Raw genomic sequence first — 18,404 nt, 5'->3', positions numbered from 1 at the left:
AGACCTTTTGTTTAATTCCCACTGTGTTTCCTGGGTCTGCCAGAACAAATCACCACAGACCAGGTGGCTTAAAACAACGGGAATTTGTTCTCTCATAGTTGTAGAGGCTGCAAGTTCAAAATCAAGGTGTCAGCAGGGCTGGTTCTTTCTGGAGGCTCTGAGGGAGATTCTGTTCCATGTCTTTCTCCTAATTTCTGGTGGTGTGGCCATTCTCGGCATTCCTTAACCTATAGATGTATCACCTCAATCTCTGCCTCTGTTGGTATATGCTGTTCCCTCTCCCTCTCTGTGTCTCCTCTTACTAGGACACCAGTCATATTGGACTTAGGGCCAGACATACTCCAATATGACCTCATCTTAACTTGATTACATCTGCAAAATCCTTATTTCCAAATAAGGTCACATTTGTAGATGCCAGGGGTTAGTACTTCAATATATTTTTTTGAGAGACAAAATTCAACCCGCACCAACCATGCTACTTTCAATTACTAGGGCACAAAGGAGAGATGGGTGAGAAAAAGAAGATGCACTCCTTCCCCACAGAAATTTGTACATGAAAATAGTACATGAAAAGTAAAGGAGCCTCCTAAAAGAGTTTGTTATGAAAGAAACTCATAGAAGTGAATAATTGCAACATAAATGAAAGATGGCTGAAGAAGGAAGCAGGAAGAAGGTGCAGCCAGAGGGACCTTTTAAAAATGCACATCTAATTAGGTGACTCTCTGCCTAAAGCCTTCGGTGCCTCCTTATTCCTTAGGATAAGTCCAAACTCCTTACCTGGCAAGAAGGCCTGAGCAGACCTGTCTTTCCCCAGCCTACCTGCCCTCGCCCCATCACTTGTCCATATTGTAACTCCTGCTCCTGCTTCTACAGGGGATATCTTAGGAAGGTCAGTTCCCATAGCACCCACCGCAGTGCTGATTAAATCACCCCACAATTAGTTATGCATAATAATTAAATAATGTTTACTCTCAGGCACTGAATTACCAGGACCCTTGCCTGTCTTATCTGCTGCTTTGCCCTGTATGCCTGGTACAATCTCCCAGTCATTGGATCCTAGTTGTGCATCTATTGTGTGCTAGGTGTGCATGACATGTGGGAGGTTCTCAGGAAATATCTGTTGGCCCAGGTAGTTGGACTGGATCTGAGTTAAGTGAGTAAGAGTTGGTGAGACACAGAGAAACAGATGGGGTCTTTGTATGCAGAAATAGAACAAGCAGATGTATGAAGGGTCTGGGGGCTGGACTGTCCAGGCTCAAAAGTTCTCCCTTAGCTGGCAGAGCTTCTCCCAGCTGCTGCTGCTTCTTTTTTTTAATCGATTTGAGAGAGAGAGAGAGATTTGTTGTTCTACTTATCCATACACTCATTGGTTGATTTCCGTATGTGCCCTGACCTGCAACCCTGGCATATCAGGATGGTGCTCTAACTAACTGAGTTACCCAGCCAGGGCTCCCAGCTGCTTCTCTGTAAGTGCCCTGGTCCGTCCTGTCTGCTACTGCTACTACTCCGGGGGGACTCACCCCAGTATAATCTGTCCACTTTCAGTCCTTCATTACAGGCAGCTGGAGGCAAGGCTTCATGCCTGTCATCTAGTTTGGGCTAAAGCATTGCATGTTCTGGAGCAATCTCTGCTAAACAGCTGCCTCGGCCACACTGGGAGCCCAATTTAGGATGGAATCAATATCTCTTTCGAGAAGCTTGAGTGGTTCTGAAGTAGGTTGATCTAATTTGGATGGCCATTGAGCCCTAGACATAAACTCTCAGACATCAAAAGATCAAGCTTCTCTTGAATCTTCCCTGGAAGGTGTAGCTTCTATGAAGGACGTAGACAAATGTTTCTCTTGGCCAACATTCCCCAGGGGTGTGTTCTGTCCCTGGGGAAGCAATGTAAGATCACCACCTTCGATAAGTTCACAGCCTCGTGGGGCAGAAATACAGAGAAAAGAAGGTCACTATCTCAAAAATGAAAACAGAGCCTTATTTCACACCACACGCCAAAATTAAGTGCAGGCAGTCCAGGGACTTGCATTTGGAAGGCCACACTTTAAGTCCTAGAAGGGTAAAAAGGAGAATATCCTTATGACTTTAGTGCAGCAAAGCATTTCTAGAAAGGCCAGAAGGTGTGACCCATTGAGGGAAAGGATGGATGCACTCGGCAATAAAAGTGTGCACTCTGCTCAAACCCACAAACTGGGAGACCACATTTGTACACACACATTAGTTTGCTGGTAAAAAGTACCACAAACTGAGGGGCTTAAACTGAAATACACTGTCTCACGGTTCTGGAGACTTAGCAGTTTGAGATCCAGGTGTGGGCAGGGCCTGCTCCCTCTGGACGGATCTGCTCCAGCCTCTCTCTTTGCTTCTGGTAGTTCCTTGGCTTGTGGCAGCATAACCAGTCTTCACGTGGTCTTCTCCCTGGGTGTGTCTGTGTCCAGGTTTCCCCCTTTTATAAGGACACCAGTCATACTGGATTAGAGGCTCACCCTACTCCTGTAGGACCTCATCTAAACTGATTATATCTGCAAAGACCCTATTTTCAAATAAGGTCACATTTTGAGATTTTGGAGGTTGGGACTTAAACACAGGGACTTTGGTCAGACACATTTCAACCCATAACAACACAAAACTGGTGAATAATTTAGTAGTATCCATAATATTTAAAAGCCTGTTTATAAATTAACTAGAGGCCCGGTGCACAAAATTTGTGCACAGGGTTGGGAGGGGTCCCTCAGCCCGGCCTGCACCCTCTCGCAATCCGGGACCCCTCAGGGGGTGTCCGACTGACTGCCAGTTTAGGCCCAAACTGGCAGTTGGACATCCCTCTCACAATCTGGGACTGCTGGCTCCTAACCGCTCACCTGCCTGCCTGCCTGATCACCCCTAACCCCTCTGCCTGCCTGCCTGATCGCCCCTAACCACTTGCCTGGATGCCTGATCACCCCTAACCGCCTCTGCCTTGGCCCTGCCGCTGCAGCTTTGTCTGGAAGGACCTCTGGAAGGTCGTTTGGCTGTCTGGTCTAATTAGCATATTACACTTTTATTATTATAGATAAGAGAAAGACAAATACCCAATAGAAAAAATGGGTAATATGAAACAAGCAGTGTTTTCAAAGAAGAGAAAGCATGAATAGCTGATAAGCCTGAAAAGATGCTCAGCCTTTTTAAGCAGTCAGGGACATACAAGCTAAATCCACAATAAAATATCCAGTGGGCGGGAGTCATTAGAAAGCCTGACCATAACAGACCACAATCCACGTACCTTGTAGCCACACCATGTACAGGTGAGGAGGGGTGTTGAACTCACAACAGAAATCAGAAATTCAACGTTTCCGTGCAAAACAGGAAATGCAATTAATATTTCGATATATGCCTACAAATGCAAACAAAAAATAGTTAACAACCCCCCTGATCAAGGCCATTTGTCAGATGTTACCACCCAGCGCTGGTTCTGTCCCCTCTCTGCTGGTGGCCGTGAGGTTAGTTCAGCCCTTTGGCCGGTGCTGTGCCAATCCATATTGAGTGGGAGGAAAAGAGCTGGGTATTTTTTATATATCTTGATACAGTCTTTGACCCAGTGATCTCACCCTGGGTTTTATTAGAATGATGTAATCTAAAAAAATAAAAGATGTCAAAGTGCCCATTTTAGGTCATTAGAAATAACCTAACTTCCTAACAATAGGAAAAAGCTTAAAGTAGATTACAGTGTTTCAGCCTAATGGAATATTCTGTGTAGATATTAAAAATTATACTTTCCCTGTCTAAGTAGTAACATGGAAAATGAGTGTCTATTTAAGTTTAAGGGGGGCGGGGGAGACCTCAGAACTCGCCTGCGTTGTCAGTACAGCTATGCAAATATAGTTTGGTTGTATGACAAGGACTGGAACAGAACCTGAAGGGGGGTGGGCTGGAGAAAAGAAAGCATTTGATGAAACGTGTAAAGTGCTGAGATTATGGCTGGATTTTGCTTTTTAAAAATACATTCTTGTTCTAGCCGGTTTGGCTCAGTGGATAGAGCATTGGCCTGAGGACCAAAGGGTCCCAGGTTCCATTCCTGTCAAGGGCACATACCTTGGTTGCAGGCTCCTCCCAGCCCAGTCCCTGATCGGGGCTCGGGAAGGAGGCAACCAATCTATGTGTTTCTCTCACATCTATGTTTCTCTCTGTCTTTCCCTCTCTCTTCCACTCTCTAAAAATCAATGGGAAAATATCCTCAGGTGAGGATTAAAAATAATAATAATAATAAATAAATAAATAAAAATAAAATAATAAAAATGCATTCCTGCCCGGCCAGTGTGGGTCAGTGGTTGAGCATTGACCTTTGAACCAGGAGGTCACGGTTTGATTCCTGGTCAGGGCACATGCCTGGGTTGCAGGCTCGATCTCCAGTGTGGGGTGTAAAGGAGGCAGCTGATCAATGACTCTCTCTCATCATTGACGTTTCTATCTCTCTTTCCCTCTTTCTTCCTCTCAGAAATCAAAAATATATTTTAAAAAAGGAAGTGGATTTTAAGTAAGTAAATAAATAAAACGCATTCCTATTTTAATGTTATTTGTGTAGTAGAGACAAACTGTTTCTCCCAACCCACGGGAACAAAGGCAGGGGAGCTCACAGCAGCGGCGTTCATTCAGGCGGTGGTAAAGTGTGTGCACACATCTGAAACCCTCTGCTAGGTGAGAGAGCAAGGCGGCCCTTTAGAAGTACTTCAGAGGAAGCACGGCAGGAGAGCCGGGCTGTTGTTTTCCCCAGAAAGTGCCTTTTGTCCCAGATGGTTTTCTTTGATTTCCTTTTTATTGATTAGAACTTAGCTGCGTTCAAAGGCTGCAGGGAGAGAGAATTTTTGTCTGGGAAGAGAGGGAGCGTCTGCACGAGCCGGCTGCTGGGAGCTTGCAGGGGGCCTTCTGGATCCATTTTAGTAATTTACGGTCTATTTCGGTTCTCCCAAGCTACCCCACGTGGTTCAACCAAATTAAGCTCATCAGGATCTTAAAAAAGGAAACAACGCCTGTTTATTTGTGACATTGCCTTGAGAAGGGGAAAAGTAGAAGTGGCACCCAGTTCCTTCTCCCACCTCAGCTCCCATTCTCTTGAGGTTGGATCAGGCAGGGGACAGACATCATGCCGACGACTCCCTTGGAACCAGTCGGCTGCACAGCCCGTTCTCACGGTCATCTGTTGAAGTCGTTCAGGTGCTATGAGTACAGTGGTGGCGAGATGGACATTGTCCTTGCCTTATAGAGAATGAAAAAATATCCGGTAAGGACAAAGTGCCCCGGAAGAAGTAAGCAAGGTGGTGTGGTGGAACGCGATGGAGGCAGGGGACTGTTTTTCACTGGGTGCTGGTGGAAACCTAGATGAGGTGGTAGCATTTCTATTGAGATGCCCAAGTTGAGGGCGCAGCAGGTGCAAACACAGAGTGATGTCTTGTGTTTTCAAGGAATAGGTGAGGTCTGAGATGTAGGCAGGACCAAACTATTTAGATCCTGGTAGATCCGTGGCTCTCAGGTGGGCGATTTTTCCCTCAAGGGACGTTTGGTATTGTGTAGAGACATTTTGGTAGGCTTTTAGCATCTAGTGGGTAGAGACCAGGGATGCCCAGGACGACCCCCCTAACACGTTTTGGACCAAGATTGACAAATCCTATTGAAGACTAGGCTAAGGATTTCGGATTTCATTCTAAGAGTGATGGCGGGTGTGAAGCAGGGAAGTGAAAATAATGGGCTGGTTCTGTTTCCCTTTAGAAACCTAGAGTATTGGACCAAATTACTCCAGGTCTGACAACCTTATCTGACTAAATTGGGATAGGGGAAGGGAGACTTCAAAGTGTTGTAGATCCTCCCAGAATAAGCAATTCATTCTCCTCGGGGCAGCTGAGCCTACTTCCTGGGGAGAGTTTTGTGTCTGGTGCCTGGGTTTCTGCTCACAGCAGAGGAAGCCCTGAGGAGGAGGCGAAAGGATGGAAATTGGAAATTGAAGCTTGATCTTTGGCTTGCAGCTGGTGCTCTGGCCTCTTCCTTTGGTTGCTATCAACACTTGTTCGGGCTAGAACCATGTAAAGAGAAGAGTCTGAAGCAGCCCAAGGTTCATAGGTTCAGTTAACATTTTTCAGCCTCAGCACTATTGACGTTTTGGGCAAGATCCTTCTGTGTGGGATTGGGGGGGAAGAGGGAGTGTCCTGCGCTTCCACCCACTAAATGGCAGTAGCAACCCTCTCCCCAGTTGTGACAAACAAAAATATCTCCAGACATGGCCAAATGTCCCTGGAGGTGGAGGGGCGGGGGTAAAATTGCCCCAGGTTGATGTAAGTCTCATATGCCAATACTTCATAGCACAAAGATCGCCATAAATTCCATGATCCTTCAGGGCAGGAGCCAGGTTGGGGAGCTACTGGAGTAGGTGGTCCTGCTTTCTGTTCCCACATCCTAAGTTTCTTACCAGCTGGCTGCTGGTCACTTTTTAAATGTAGCATCTTCTAGGGAAGAGAGACTAAGAAGACACTGGCCTCAGGAACCCTCCGGGCACAGTTTTGTCCTCAGGCTGTTTGGAGCTGCAGTTTTTGATGCCACATGGATGCTGTTGCTCATTGGTGTCACATGTTCTGGGGCACAGGAAGTGAGGACCCTCACTTTCTCCAGGGCTGGGTTAAGATATGACCTTGATACTCCACGCCCTGAAAATTATGGAGCTTCTCATCTATGTCGGTTAGGATAATTGTCAACTGCAAGTCATTGCAATGGTCTAAGTTTCCCACAATGATTACATCAGTATTATTTCTGAAATACCAAATATTCCATTCTTGTGAAGAAAATGATATTTCTCTCTTTTTTTATTTGAAGTGGAGGTGGAGGGATAGACCCTGCTTTTAGGGGGCCCGGAGCACACACCTGTCCTACCTGACAGGCAAGCCAACATTGTCTTTCCCACTTAACAAACAAACACACAATACCAAGAATGCAAATCCTATCTAATAATAGACAAATATGCAAATTGACCATACCTCCGACACACTCACAAGCCACGCCCACCATCCCATTAGAGCGAGTATGCAAATTAACCCAAACCAAGATGGCTACAGCCACAGAGAGCAAGGTTTCCTAGGTAACAGAGGAAGCCAAGCTTTCCGCCTGCCCTTGCCAGGCCTAAGCCTCCACTCAAGCTACAAAGTTTCAATTATAGAAGGTAAACAAATTCAAACAAATGGTGGCAGAATGGAGCTTGAGAGAGCAGGCCAGGGTTGCCGCCGGCAACAGGGGAAGCAAAGCTTTCCGCACACCCTGGCCGGGCCCACCCGCTTAAGGCAACAAAGTTTCAATTATAACCCCAACACAAATGGCTGCTGGCCTCGGAGGGAGCCCTAGGCTTGGCTCCGCTCCAGGCTACAAAGTTTCAATTGTAGAAGGAAAATAAATTCCAGATACCAGGGCCTCCACTTGGGTTGCCAGGGGGCGTGGCCGGCCTGCAAACCACCACAGGCCCTTCGCTCAGGCCGCCCCACACCCCAAGGGAACCCCCACCTGATCCGGGACGCCCTTCAGGGCAAACCAGCTGGCCTCCACCCTGTACCAGGCCTCTATCCTATCTAATAAGAGTAATATGCAGATTGATCATCACTGCAACACACAATATAGCTGCCCCCATGTGGACACAAGATGGCCACCACAAGATGGCCAGCAGGAGAGAGGGCAGTTGGGAGGCACCCGGCCTGCAAGGGAGGGCAGTTGAGAGGGACCAAGCCTGCAAGGGAGGGCAGTTGGAGGTGATCAACCCTGCAGGAGAGGGCAGTTAGGGGTGACCAGGCCGGCAGAGGAGGGAAGTTGGGGGCAAACAGGCTGGCAGCAGAGTGGTTAGGGGGTGATCAGGCTGGCAGGCAGAAGCGGTTAGGAAGGCAGGCAGGTAAACAGTTGGGAGCCAGCAGGGCAATCAGGAAGGCAGGCAGGTAAACAGTTGGGAGCCAGCAGTCCTGGATTGTGAGAGGGATGTCCGACTGCCCGTTTAGGCCCGGGCAGTCGGACATCCTTCAAGGGGTCCCATATTGGAGAGGGTACAGGCTGGGCTGAGGGTCAACCCTCCTCCGTGCACGAATTTCGTGCACCGGGCCTCTAGTAAGGTTAATGATATTTGTAAGAGGAATCTTCACTACTTTTTTTAGAAATCCAAATTATTAACCATAGTGGTCCTGCTATCTGGAATTAGTCTTCCTGTGTCCAAATGCCAGCACTATCACTTTCCAGCTAAGTATTTAATCCCTCCGAGCCTCAGTTTCCTCATCTGTTCTATGGGAGTAACACTCATATCTCACAGACTTATTATGTAGATTAAACCAGTTATTATATGTAAAGTGTTTAGCACAATACTTGATTGTCCTGTAGCATTTATTTATTATCATTATTGATGCTTTTGGTATCATTATTGCTGCTGTGAAGTGTTTTAAGAGCAGAAAAAAACTTTCTGGGATAGAAAAAAGGAATTGGGATCAGAGGCTAAAAGAAGTCAAAGAAAACAGTACCACTGTCAACTGATCCACCCACAGAAGCCCGATTGTGAGCTTCTGGATCAATTTCCTGTGCAGTAAGTGCAGAATAAAAGAGAAAAGCAACTTCCTGACTATTCCCTTTCTCTGTAGAATGAAGTGGAGCTGGGGGAGCTACTTCTGTCACTGAATTATCTCCCAAGTGCTGGGAGACTAAATGTTGATGTCATTCGAGCCAAGCAACTTCTTCAGACCGATGTGAGCCAAGGTTCAGGTACAGTGTGACTCCCTCCTTCCCCCTTTTCTTCAACAGGGCACTGTGTTTGTTTGACACAAAGGACCTCATTTCTTTTTCTGACAATCTGACAGCCCAACCACCTACCCATCCTTTCATCTATTTTTCCATCAATCCATCCATCTTCCCACCCACCCTTTCTTTCATTTGTTCATTTTCCCATCTGTCTATCTGTTTTTCATTCTTCCTTTTCCCTTCCTCTCTTCCTCTAGCCATCCAGTATTTATTGAGCTCCTCCCATGTGTCCGGCATTTTATAGGCGAAGAAACTGAGGGCTCAAGATGAGAAATGATTTGCCTAAGATCTGGCTAGTGGAGAAAGAGCCAGACCCATCCTGGATACTATTAATAAGATAAGATTTTGTGAGGATAGACAGTATCCAGAACTAGGATGTTAGTTCAAGGGGAAAAATAAATAATCACATCTCTCTTAAAATGAGGCAGATAAATGATGCCATCTCTTAATCCCATTTGAATTGGGAATTTGACTGAGAGCAGGTGTGATAACTACTGAAATTTAGATTCTCTTTGTACACATGCTGCCCGAAGGAAGTGACTTGCCTTTCCCCTTGCTATGCCTGCAATAGAGACACCATCCTCCAGGTGGCGTGAGTGTGCATTGGCCTTGCATCCTAATCAGGGAGAGTGGTCTACACACCCTCAGGTTTTTCCCCCCAGCTCATTTCAAATGTACCATAAATCTTTATAAATAAAAGCTCTGAAAAGACTGTCATATTTAAAGTGTCTATTTTATAGCAAACCAATTCAAACATGACTTTTAATGAAATGGAACAGATTACATTCCATCTGTATGTAGCTTCTCCAGTGACAGCAAGGATATTATCATGAAAGCAGCCATGGTCGCTGGGATCTCTTCAGCTCAGGGGTGGAAATACCGTCTTCTCTAAATGCAATAGCTAAAATAAATTACTTTTGCTATAAGGTGACAGCTGAATTTAGAAGGCAGTTTGCATTCTCAAAAATCACATTACAAAAGCAGGTTTCTAAGGGGCCAATGGGAGGAATGGTTATTAAGGCTGGAGAGTCAGTATGATAAAATGATTAAGGGTTTCAGAGTCAAACTGCCTGGAACCAAATCCCATTTCTACTGCTTGCTAATAACATAGCCTTGGGGAAGTTATTTGACCTCTAAAAGCCTCAATTTCTCCACCTGAAAAACTGACATAATAACAGTATTCTTCTCATTGGGTTGTTTAAACAATATTCAGTTGTATAATGTACATGAATCTTTTTGTACACTGTAAAGTGATCTAAGAATGACAGTTATAATTCTGCCTTTCCTATTCTGTTTATGGGCTCACTGACATGATAATGGGTTTCTAGGACAGAAGCCAGGACAGGCTCTGGGTCTGGCTCTTTCTCCACTAGCCAGATCTTAAGCAAATCATTTCTCATCTTGAGTCCTCAGTTTCTTCTTCTGTAAAATACCCGACATATAGGAGGAGCTCAATAAATATTGGATGGCTAGAGGAAGGGGAAAGGAGGAATGAAAAATAGATAGATAGATAGATAGATAGATAGATAGATAGATAGATAGAAAAATGGATGAATGAAAAGAGGGGTAGGTAGATGGTTGGGTTCTCAGATAGATGGGAAGATGGATGGAAAGAAGGAAGGAGGAATGAATGAGTAACAGAATGAATGGATGGGAGGATTGGATTTCATGATCTCTGACATTCAGTGATGTTGTATCCAATTCTCAGACCCCTTTGTGAAAATCCAGCTGGTACATGGACTCAAGCTTGTGAAAACAAAGAAGACATCCTTCTTACGAGGCACAATTGATCCTTTCTATAATGAATCCTTCAGCTTCAAAGTTCCCCAAGAAGAACTGGAAAACGCCAGCCTAGTGTTTACAGGTAGGTAGACCCTGATGACTCCCCCAGGTGAGGTGTGTTCAAGTCATTATCCTAGAGGTAGAAGGCACCTAGAAAGGGTAATATTTAAAACCTTCATGTCTGGTGTTCAGCTACCTAGTTTTGAATCTACTTACCCTTTGTGAACTTAAGCAAGACTCTTAGGGCCACATAGCATAATTGTTACAAATATAAATTTTGGAACCGTATTTCCTTATTCTTCCTCATAATTACTAAAGCCTTGAGCAAGTTACTTAACCCCTCTGAGCCTCAGTTTCTTCAGCTATCAGATGTGGGTAAAAATAGTATTTGCTTTTAGGTTTGTTGTAAAGATTAAGTGACTTACAACTTTGGAATAATAATAAATGCTCACTATGTAAGTTTTGATGATACTACTCAAGTAGCTTACTGACTAATAGGGAAACATGAGAAAATAGGGGCCTCAGAATCCTCAGAGAGGAGGATTTTGAAAGGCTTCCCAGAGAACTTCATGTTTAAGTAGAGGCTACTCTGGTTGAATTTAATCTATTGTTTCCAGGGCATACTAGTTATCCACTGCTGCATAACAAATCACTCTAAAATGTAGTGGCTTAAAAAAATGAACATATATTGTCTCATAGTTTCTATAGAGTCAGGAATTCCATAGAGTCAGGAATTCCATAGAGTCAGGAATCTGGGAATACCTTTGCTGGGTGCTTCTAGCCAAAGTTCTCAGATAGGCTGCAGTCAATGTATTGGCTGGGGCTGCACTGTCATCTGAAGGCTCAACTGAGGGAGGATCTGTTTTCAAGCTCACTGACATAGTTGTTGGTAGAATTCAATTTCTTACAGCTGTTAGACTGGGGGCCTGATCCTTCCTGGGTGTTGGCCAGTTGACCTGCCTCAGTCCCTCACCACATGGGCTTCACCATAGGGCAACTCACAGCATGGCAGATGCCTTCCATCAGAGTGGGCAAGTGAGGGAGCAAGAGATGGTGAGCAGGATGGAAGCCAGAGCCTTTTTGTAACCTAATCTCAGAAATGACACCCTATCCCTTTTATTCATTAGAAGCAACTCACTTGGTCCAGCTCACACTCAAGGGGAGGGTATTGCATGAGGGCATGACTACTGGAAAGTAGGGCCTATTGGGAGTCCTTTTAGAAGCTGCCCACCACAACATGGTTAGAGTTCATAGTAGTAATTGTTATTACATCCTGTGTTCTATTCACGGCAGGGGCTTCACCGATATTACTGTTAATATTCATTAGATCCTACCTTGTCAAGTCAGTATTATCCTCATCAATTTATAGGGCTGAGGACTGAGCCTTAAAACCTAAACAACCCACCCAGCATCTCACGCTGGTAGAACTAGGATTCAAGCTCTGGTCTTGTTAACTGTTGTTAGATCAAGGGACCTGCATTTCCTCAAGCACAAGGTAGTGCTGGCATCGGGGATCTGACAGCGTACTTTGAGGAGTCCTGCTCTGGGGTAATTGGCAGCTCTCATCTGTTTAGATCTAGTCTAGAGTCCTTGGCTGCAGGTCTCCCAAGGAAGCAGGCCATGGCTGAAACCCCCTTGCATGCACGGCTTTCTCTGCAGGAGCTTACTGTTTCTCATCACCAAGATTGCAAGTGTTCCGTGCTCTGAGACCCCTCCAGGCAGGTTGGTTCTGAGCTTCCTCAGGGCCCGTCACCAGGAGAGCCTGCAGCCAATTAGGGGATGCCTGCCCTAAGCAGATATATACCGATTCTATCTGATGCAGCCTCTGTGGCTGCTGTCCAAGGACCCTGCTGTCCCTGAGATTTTAGGTCAAACACAAGACCTTCCATTGAATCTGTAAATGTTGGAGGGCAGGCAGTGGGAATTACAGTTAAACCTTATCGCCCTACCCGGTTTGGCTCAGTGGATAGAGCATCAGCCTGCGGACTGAAGGGTCCCAGGTTCCATTCTGGTCAAGGGCACATACCCGGGTTGTGGGCTCGATCCCCAGTGGGGTCGTGCAGGAGGCAGCCAATCAATGACTGTCTCTCATCATTGATGTTTCTATCTCTCTCTCCCTCTTCCTTCCTCTCTGAAATATATTGGGGAAAACAAAAACCTTATTTATTCAATAAATACTTGTTAATTTCAATAAGTATTTAGTATTTATACTTTATTCAGTAAGTATTTATTGAAAAAGTTGCATGTAAGTGAACCTATGCTGTTCAAACCTGTATCATTCAGGGGGCAACTTGTATTTTCGATACACAGCTAGGAACCCACAGATGTGAAGGGCTGACTAGTTACCCATAGATTTTTGACTGCATGGAGGTCGGCACCTTTAACCCTGGCTTTGTTCAAGGGTCCACTCTGTATTGAACCAAAACCAGATCCAAGCATGGAACATCGATTCCTAAGTCCCTACCGAGAATCAAGAACTTAATGTTGCACTGGTCGTGGGAGTGGGGGCGGAGGTCATTAAGAGCCCATATGGAAAGCCCTGACACTGTTATATTTCATGAAGAATGTAGCACATGGGTATTATAATGAATGACACAACCCAAAGATGTATAAGGACAAGGAATCAGAAGAGCAGAGGGGTGAAAAGCATGGGCTATATGTGGGGGACGGGGGTTGGGGGCAGGGGGCGGCACGCCTGGCCCCTGGGTTTGTGGCCTTGGACAAGATCTGTGTGCTTAGGTTTTTCTCATCTGTAAAATGGGGATCGCTGTACAACAGCATTGCAAAGGATTGTAGCATGAATTAAATGAGGGGGATGCTGACCACTGTGCCTAGCACCTAGCTTTTTAAAAAAATATATATTTTTATTGATTTTAGAGAGGAAGGGAGAGGGAGAGAGATAGAAACATCAATGATGAGAGAGAATCATTGATTGGCTGCCTCCTGCACACCCCCAACTGGGGATTGAGCCTGCAACCCGGGCATGTGCCCTTGACCGAAATCAAACCCAGGACCCTTTAGTCCGCAAACCAACGCTCTATCCACTGAGCCAAACCGGCCAGGGCTGTTAACTCTTATTAAAAGGAAATCTTACTGTCTTCATCATCCCCCTTCCACTCCCTTTTCCCTGAAGTCAGCACCTTTAATGTCCAGGTGTGAATCATTCCACACACTTCTCCTTGTTCACACAAACATCATCCACATATAGAGGATTTAGTTCTTTAAAAAAGGTGATCATTATTCAAGAAGTGTGTATGAAGCACCTTTTCTGAGCTGGACACTGTCTCCAAGTACTAGAATGGAGCAGTGAACAAAACAGACCATCTCTGCTCTTGTGGGGCTTCCAGACCATTCTGTGGACATCACTCTGAAACTTGCTTCTGTGTCATTACAGTGAGTGTGTTCAGTCCCTCCAGGTGAATGTAGTAAATGAGAAAGCATCTAACTCTTTATTTTCAATACCTGCGTTATATACCACAAGTGGAATGCTGTGGTAAAAGCGGAGGTTATTCATTCCTGGGTGGTGGCGGGGAGGTGTGTGACAGAGCTTCAGAGAATGTGTTGTGAACTCTGGATGACCCTCCTTAGAAAAATACAGAGGGGACAGAAAATTTTGCATGTAGTTCAGAGGTTTTTTGAAACCCATAAACCCCATAAGGCAGAAGCCTCAAACTGGAACAGCACCCCCAACCCCTCACCCCCCACATCTCTCATTTGGCCCACCCTACTTGAGGTGGCTGTCACCAGCTGCACCCATCAGACAAGGCCTGTGCTCTCCGTTCATGGGAGACCTGCTTCTCTCTTGTACACACTGGGGTTTGGGCCCTGGCTCAGGGTTCCCTCTCCTCAGGTTAAAAGCCCATTGAAAATGTTCTTTAAAGACAAGGAAAGATTACAGGCCTCCCTGTCCCCTTAGGTAAGGATTCTCAACCCTGGCTGCTCTTCAGAATCAGCTGGGAACTTTAAAATGCTACCAGGAGGCACACCCTACCCCAGAGACTGTGATTCAGTTAGACTGTGTGGGGGCCTGGGCTCGATATGTTTCTAAAGCACCCCAGATATTTCTAATGCTCAGTCAGGTTCAAAACCATGGCCCTGAGTGGAACTCCAGCTGGGTGACATTTTTCATAAAGGGCACTGGCTGGAATAATGAAAGAATGCAGACTGAGCTGATACATATCTAGACAAAGCCACTGTTCTCCTGAATCCCAATCCGTAAGGTTCTAGCTTGTTTTATTTATAGCGAGAGGAAGGAGCTATTACCTCCAAGCCCATTAACTTGTTTCCAAACACTTCATAAGAAAAGGAAGGTTGATGTGCAATTTGAGCATTTGCCAAGAATCCTGGTAAAAGGCCTGTAATTAGCTGGTGGGCTGGGCTTGAGCAGTTCCTTTCCTCTGTGGGAGAGGGTTCTTCTGTAATCTTCAGTCAGGTGATTTCTGCAGCTGAAGTTTAAAGAAAAGATGGAGGAAATTGCTTTTCAACTCCTGGGCTAGCAATACGCCGTCCAGGAATGTGGCGTGGGGTTGGCCACTGAGGTTATTGGGCTGTAATTGGAAGTGGGGCCGGGGAAAGAAAAGAAACATAAAAAGATATGTAGCTTGCTGATGGCTGCTAAAATTTTTTTAAATGGAATTGCTATAATTTCACTTCCGGGTGTATACACCCAAAGGAATTGAAAGCAGGACTCAGATATGTGCACACCCATGTTCGTAGCAGCATGTTTCACAATAGCTAAAAGATGGGAGCAACCCAAGTGTCCATCAATGGGTGAATAAATGGATAAGCAAAATGTGGTCTATATATATGGTGGAATGTTCTTCCGCCTTAGAAGGAATGAGATTCTGACACCTGCTCCAACATGGATGGGCCTTGAGGACATTATGCTAAGTGAAGTAAGCCAGATGTGAAAGCAGAAACACTGTATGATTCCATTGAGGTACCTCAGTAGTCAAATTGGTAGAGACAGAAAGTAGAATAGAGGTTACAAGGGCTGAGGGAGGCGTGAGAATGGGGAGTTACTGTTCAATGGGCACAGAGTTTTAGTTTGGGAAGATGAAAAGATTCTGGAGGTGGATGGCGGAGGTGATTGCACAACCAATGTGAATTGTCTTAATACCACTGAATTGTTTATCTAAAAAATGATTAAAATGGTAAATATTATCTTATCACAATTTGGGGGGGAAAAGAAAGAGGAAAGAAATGTAGCTTAATGTCTACAGAACCCAGACTCCCTCAGAGCAGTTCAGGGTAGTGCCTGATGCTGAGGCTGGCCCCCTGCAGACTGTCTCCCTGAGACCAGTCACCATTCTTTCACTGCCCCTCTGAGAGGGCAAGCACAGATGCCTGGGGTTCGCTATGTGAACTTGGCACTTTTCTTGGCCACTCTGTACCTCAGCTTCCTCATCTGTCAAGTGGCGATAATGGTCCTTGCTTCAGTAGATTGTTGTCAAGTCCAAAATGGCTTAATATATGTAAAGGCTTGGAATGGTGTGGCTCAGAAAGTGCTCCATAATTATTAGCTACTAGAGGCCCAGTGCACGGATTCGTGCACCAGTGGGGTCACTCGGCCTGGCCTGAACCCCCTCGCAATCCGGGACCCCTCAGGAGATGTTAGATTGTTGGTTTTGGCCCGATCCTCGCAGGCCAGGCTGAGGGACCCCACCGGTGCACAAATCCGTGCACTGGGCCTCTAGTATGCATATAAGATCTTTGGTTAATCTCTTCCTGCCCTCCTTTCCCCCTTCCCTCTGAGATTCATCAGTCTGTTCCATGTTTCCATGCCTGTGTTGGGTGTCTGCCCCCTGGTGGTCAGTGCATATCATAGCTACCAGTTGAACGGTCAAATGGTCAAACGGTTGGTTGGTCTCTTAGGCTTTTATATATATATATAATTATTATTACTCAAAGGACGCCAAATGTATGCAGTCAGATGCCCCCGCAAGGCTTTTCTGGAACAATATGGGGCATAAATACATAATTAAATCATATGTTCTACCAACTTTGTCAACTTAGTATGAGGTTCTGCAGGAAATCCCCAAAGGGAAGGAAACACTTATTTCACAGACTTACCTGGGTGGGAGATTGTCTTCCTGTCCCCCTGCCTCCCAGCATCAGAGGAAGACCCTCTGCCAGCTTGCAGGTGAAGTTTTGGGGAAACCGTGAGGTTAGAAGCAGCTAAATGTCATGTCATGCTCCTCTAGCCTTGAATCTCCCTCGGTTTCCCTTAAGTACCCTGGGCTTCCTGGCCTTCTAAAAAGCATCCAAACTCTTACCTATCTGGTGATCTTGGTCAAGAGGCACTTGACTTCAGAAAGGTTCCTGGTGCTGGAGGAAGCAGGAGTGGGGCATGCTGTCTACAGGCAGCCTCTGATGGTGCGGGTAGGAGAGGGTGAGGTAGGCTCCCTGCAGCAAGAAATGACCAGGTCTTGTCAGGCCCCACAGATTCAAATTTAAAATGTGTGTGTGTGTGTGTGTGTGTGTGTGTGTGTGTGTGTGTGTGTTATTTCAGAGAGGCAGATAGAGGGAGAGGGAGATATAAACATCAATGATGAGAGAGGATCATTGATCAGCTGCCTCCTGCATGTCTGACACCAGAGATCAAGCCCACAACCTGAGCATGTGCCCTGACCTGGAATTGAACCATGACCTTCTGGTTCATAGGTGAATGCTCAACCACTGAGCCACTCCGACCAGGCCCCACGGATTGAATTTTTTAAGCACCTGCCTGCACTGTCCACTAGATGCTGCATATTCAACTGGGAACCAGACATTCATGACACATGTTGTCATCGAGCTTAATTCTAGCAGGGGACAGACATTAACCAAATGGCACACCAATAATGACTTAATTGTGAATTGGTCTCAGGGTAATGAAGGAGAGAGGCAGGACATATTGCCCAGTGCCCGACCTAGCTGGGGGAATGAGGTGACGTGAGCTAGGAACTGAAGTTGTGGGGGATAAGGAGAGATCAGGCAGGGCTCCAGCCCAGAAGAGAAACTGAGGTCTGGAGGAGAAATTGAAGCCGACTGCATGCTTCAACCTGGGTGCTAACGGACTGCCAGGGGTTGGCCTAGAGCGGTGGTCGGCAAACCGCGGCTCGTGAGCCACATGCGGCTCTTTGGCCCCTTGAGTGTGGCTCTTCCACAAAATACCATGGCCTGGGCGAGTCTGTTTTGAAGAAGTGGCGTTAGAAGAAGTTTAAGTTTAAAAAATTTGGCTCTCAAAAGAAATTTCAATCGTTGTACTGTTGATATTTGGCTCTGTTGACTAATGAGTTTGCTGACCACTGGCCTAGAGGACTCATGCCCTTCTGCCCACATGTCCCGTTAAATTTCTCGAGGCAGCTGCTGCAGGATTTGATCTTGGCACAGGCCTAGAAGGAGCCCATCAGTGGTAACCAGTGTCAGGCAGCTGCCGAGCACCCAAGAAGGGAAACCAGGTAGTGACTGACACTCCTTGCTTCTGCCAACTCTTAGTTTCTCTATCCAGGACCAGAGAACATGGTGCCTGAAATGAGATGCATAGGCATCTCCCAGGGGTTTGTTAATATGCAGATTATGACTCAGTAGTTCTAGGGTGGGGCCTGGGATTCTGTATTTCTAACAGCCGCCAAGTGATGCTGATGCTGCAGGTTACAAACCACACGGTGGAAAGCAAATACATAGAAGCGGGAAGTGCAGCAGGGTGAGTGACAGTCACTTACCTGTTAGAATCAGACTGTCGAGCAGTGATCCCTCCCTCTGCACATCATTACACTTCCTACCCTGTCTACATTCGTATCATGTGGGGTCTTTTAAAAATCCTGATGCCCAGGTCCCAGCCCAAAGCAACTGAATCA

General features: G+C 46.0%; 1 protein-coding gene across 1 annotated transcript in view; it reads left to right on the top strand.

The window, feature by feature from the left end:
• Positions 1-18,404, top strand: part of SYT17 (synaptotagmin 17) — a 64,806-nt gene that overhangs the window by 24,501 nt on the left and 21,901 nt on the right. The window contains exons 4-5 of the mRNA XM_079780563.1: positions 8,625-8,745; positions 10,490-10,645. Of these exons, the coding sequence (XP_079636689.1) occupies positions 8,625-8,745; positions 10,490-10,645 (277 nt within the window). The remainder of the gene's footprint in view (positions 1-8,624; positions 8,746-10,489; positions 10,646-18,404) is intronic.

The sequence above is a fragment of the Cnephaeus nilssonii genome (assembly GCF_951640355.1).
Source record: "Cnephaeus nilssonii genome assembly, chromosome: 2".
Taxonomy (NCBI): Eukaryota; Metazoa; Chordata; class Mammalia; order Chiroptera; family Vespertilionidae; genus Cnephaeus; species Cnephaeus nilssonii.
Note: the sequence above shows the minus strand (reverse complement) of the source record. Positions and strands in the feature narration are given on the sequence as shown.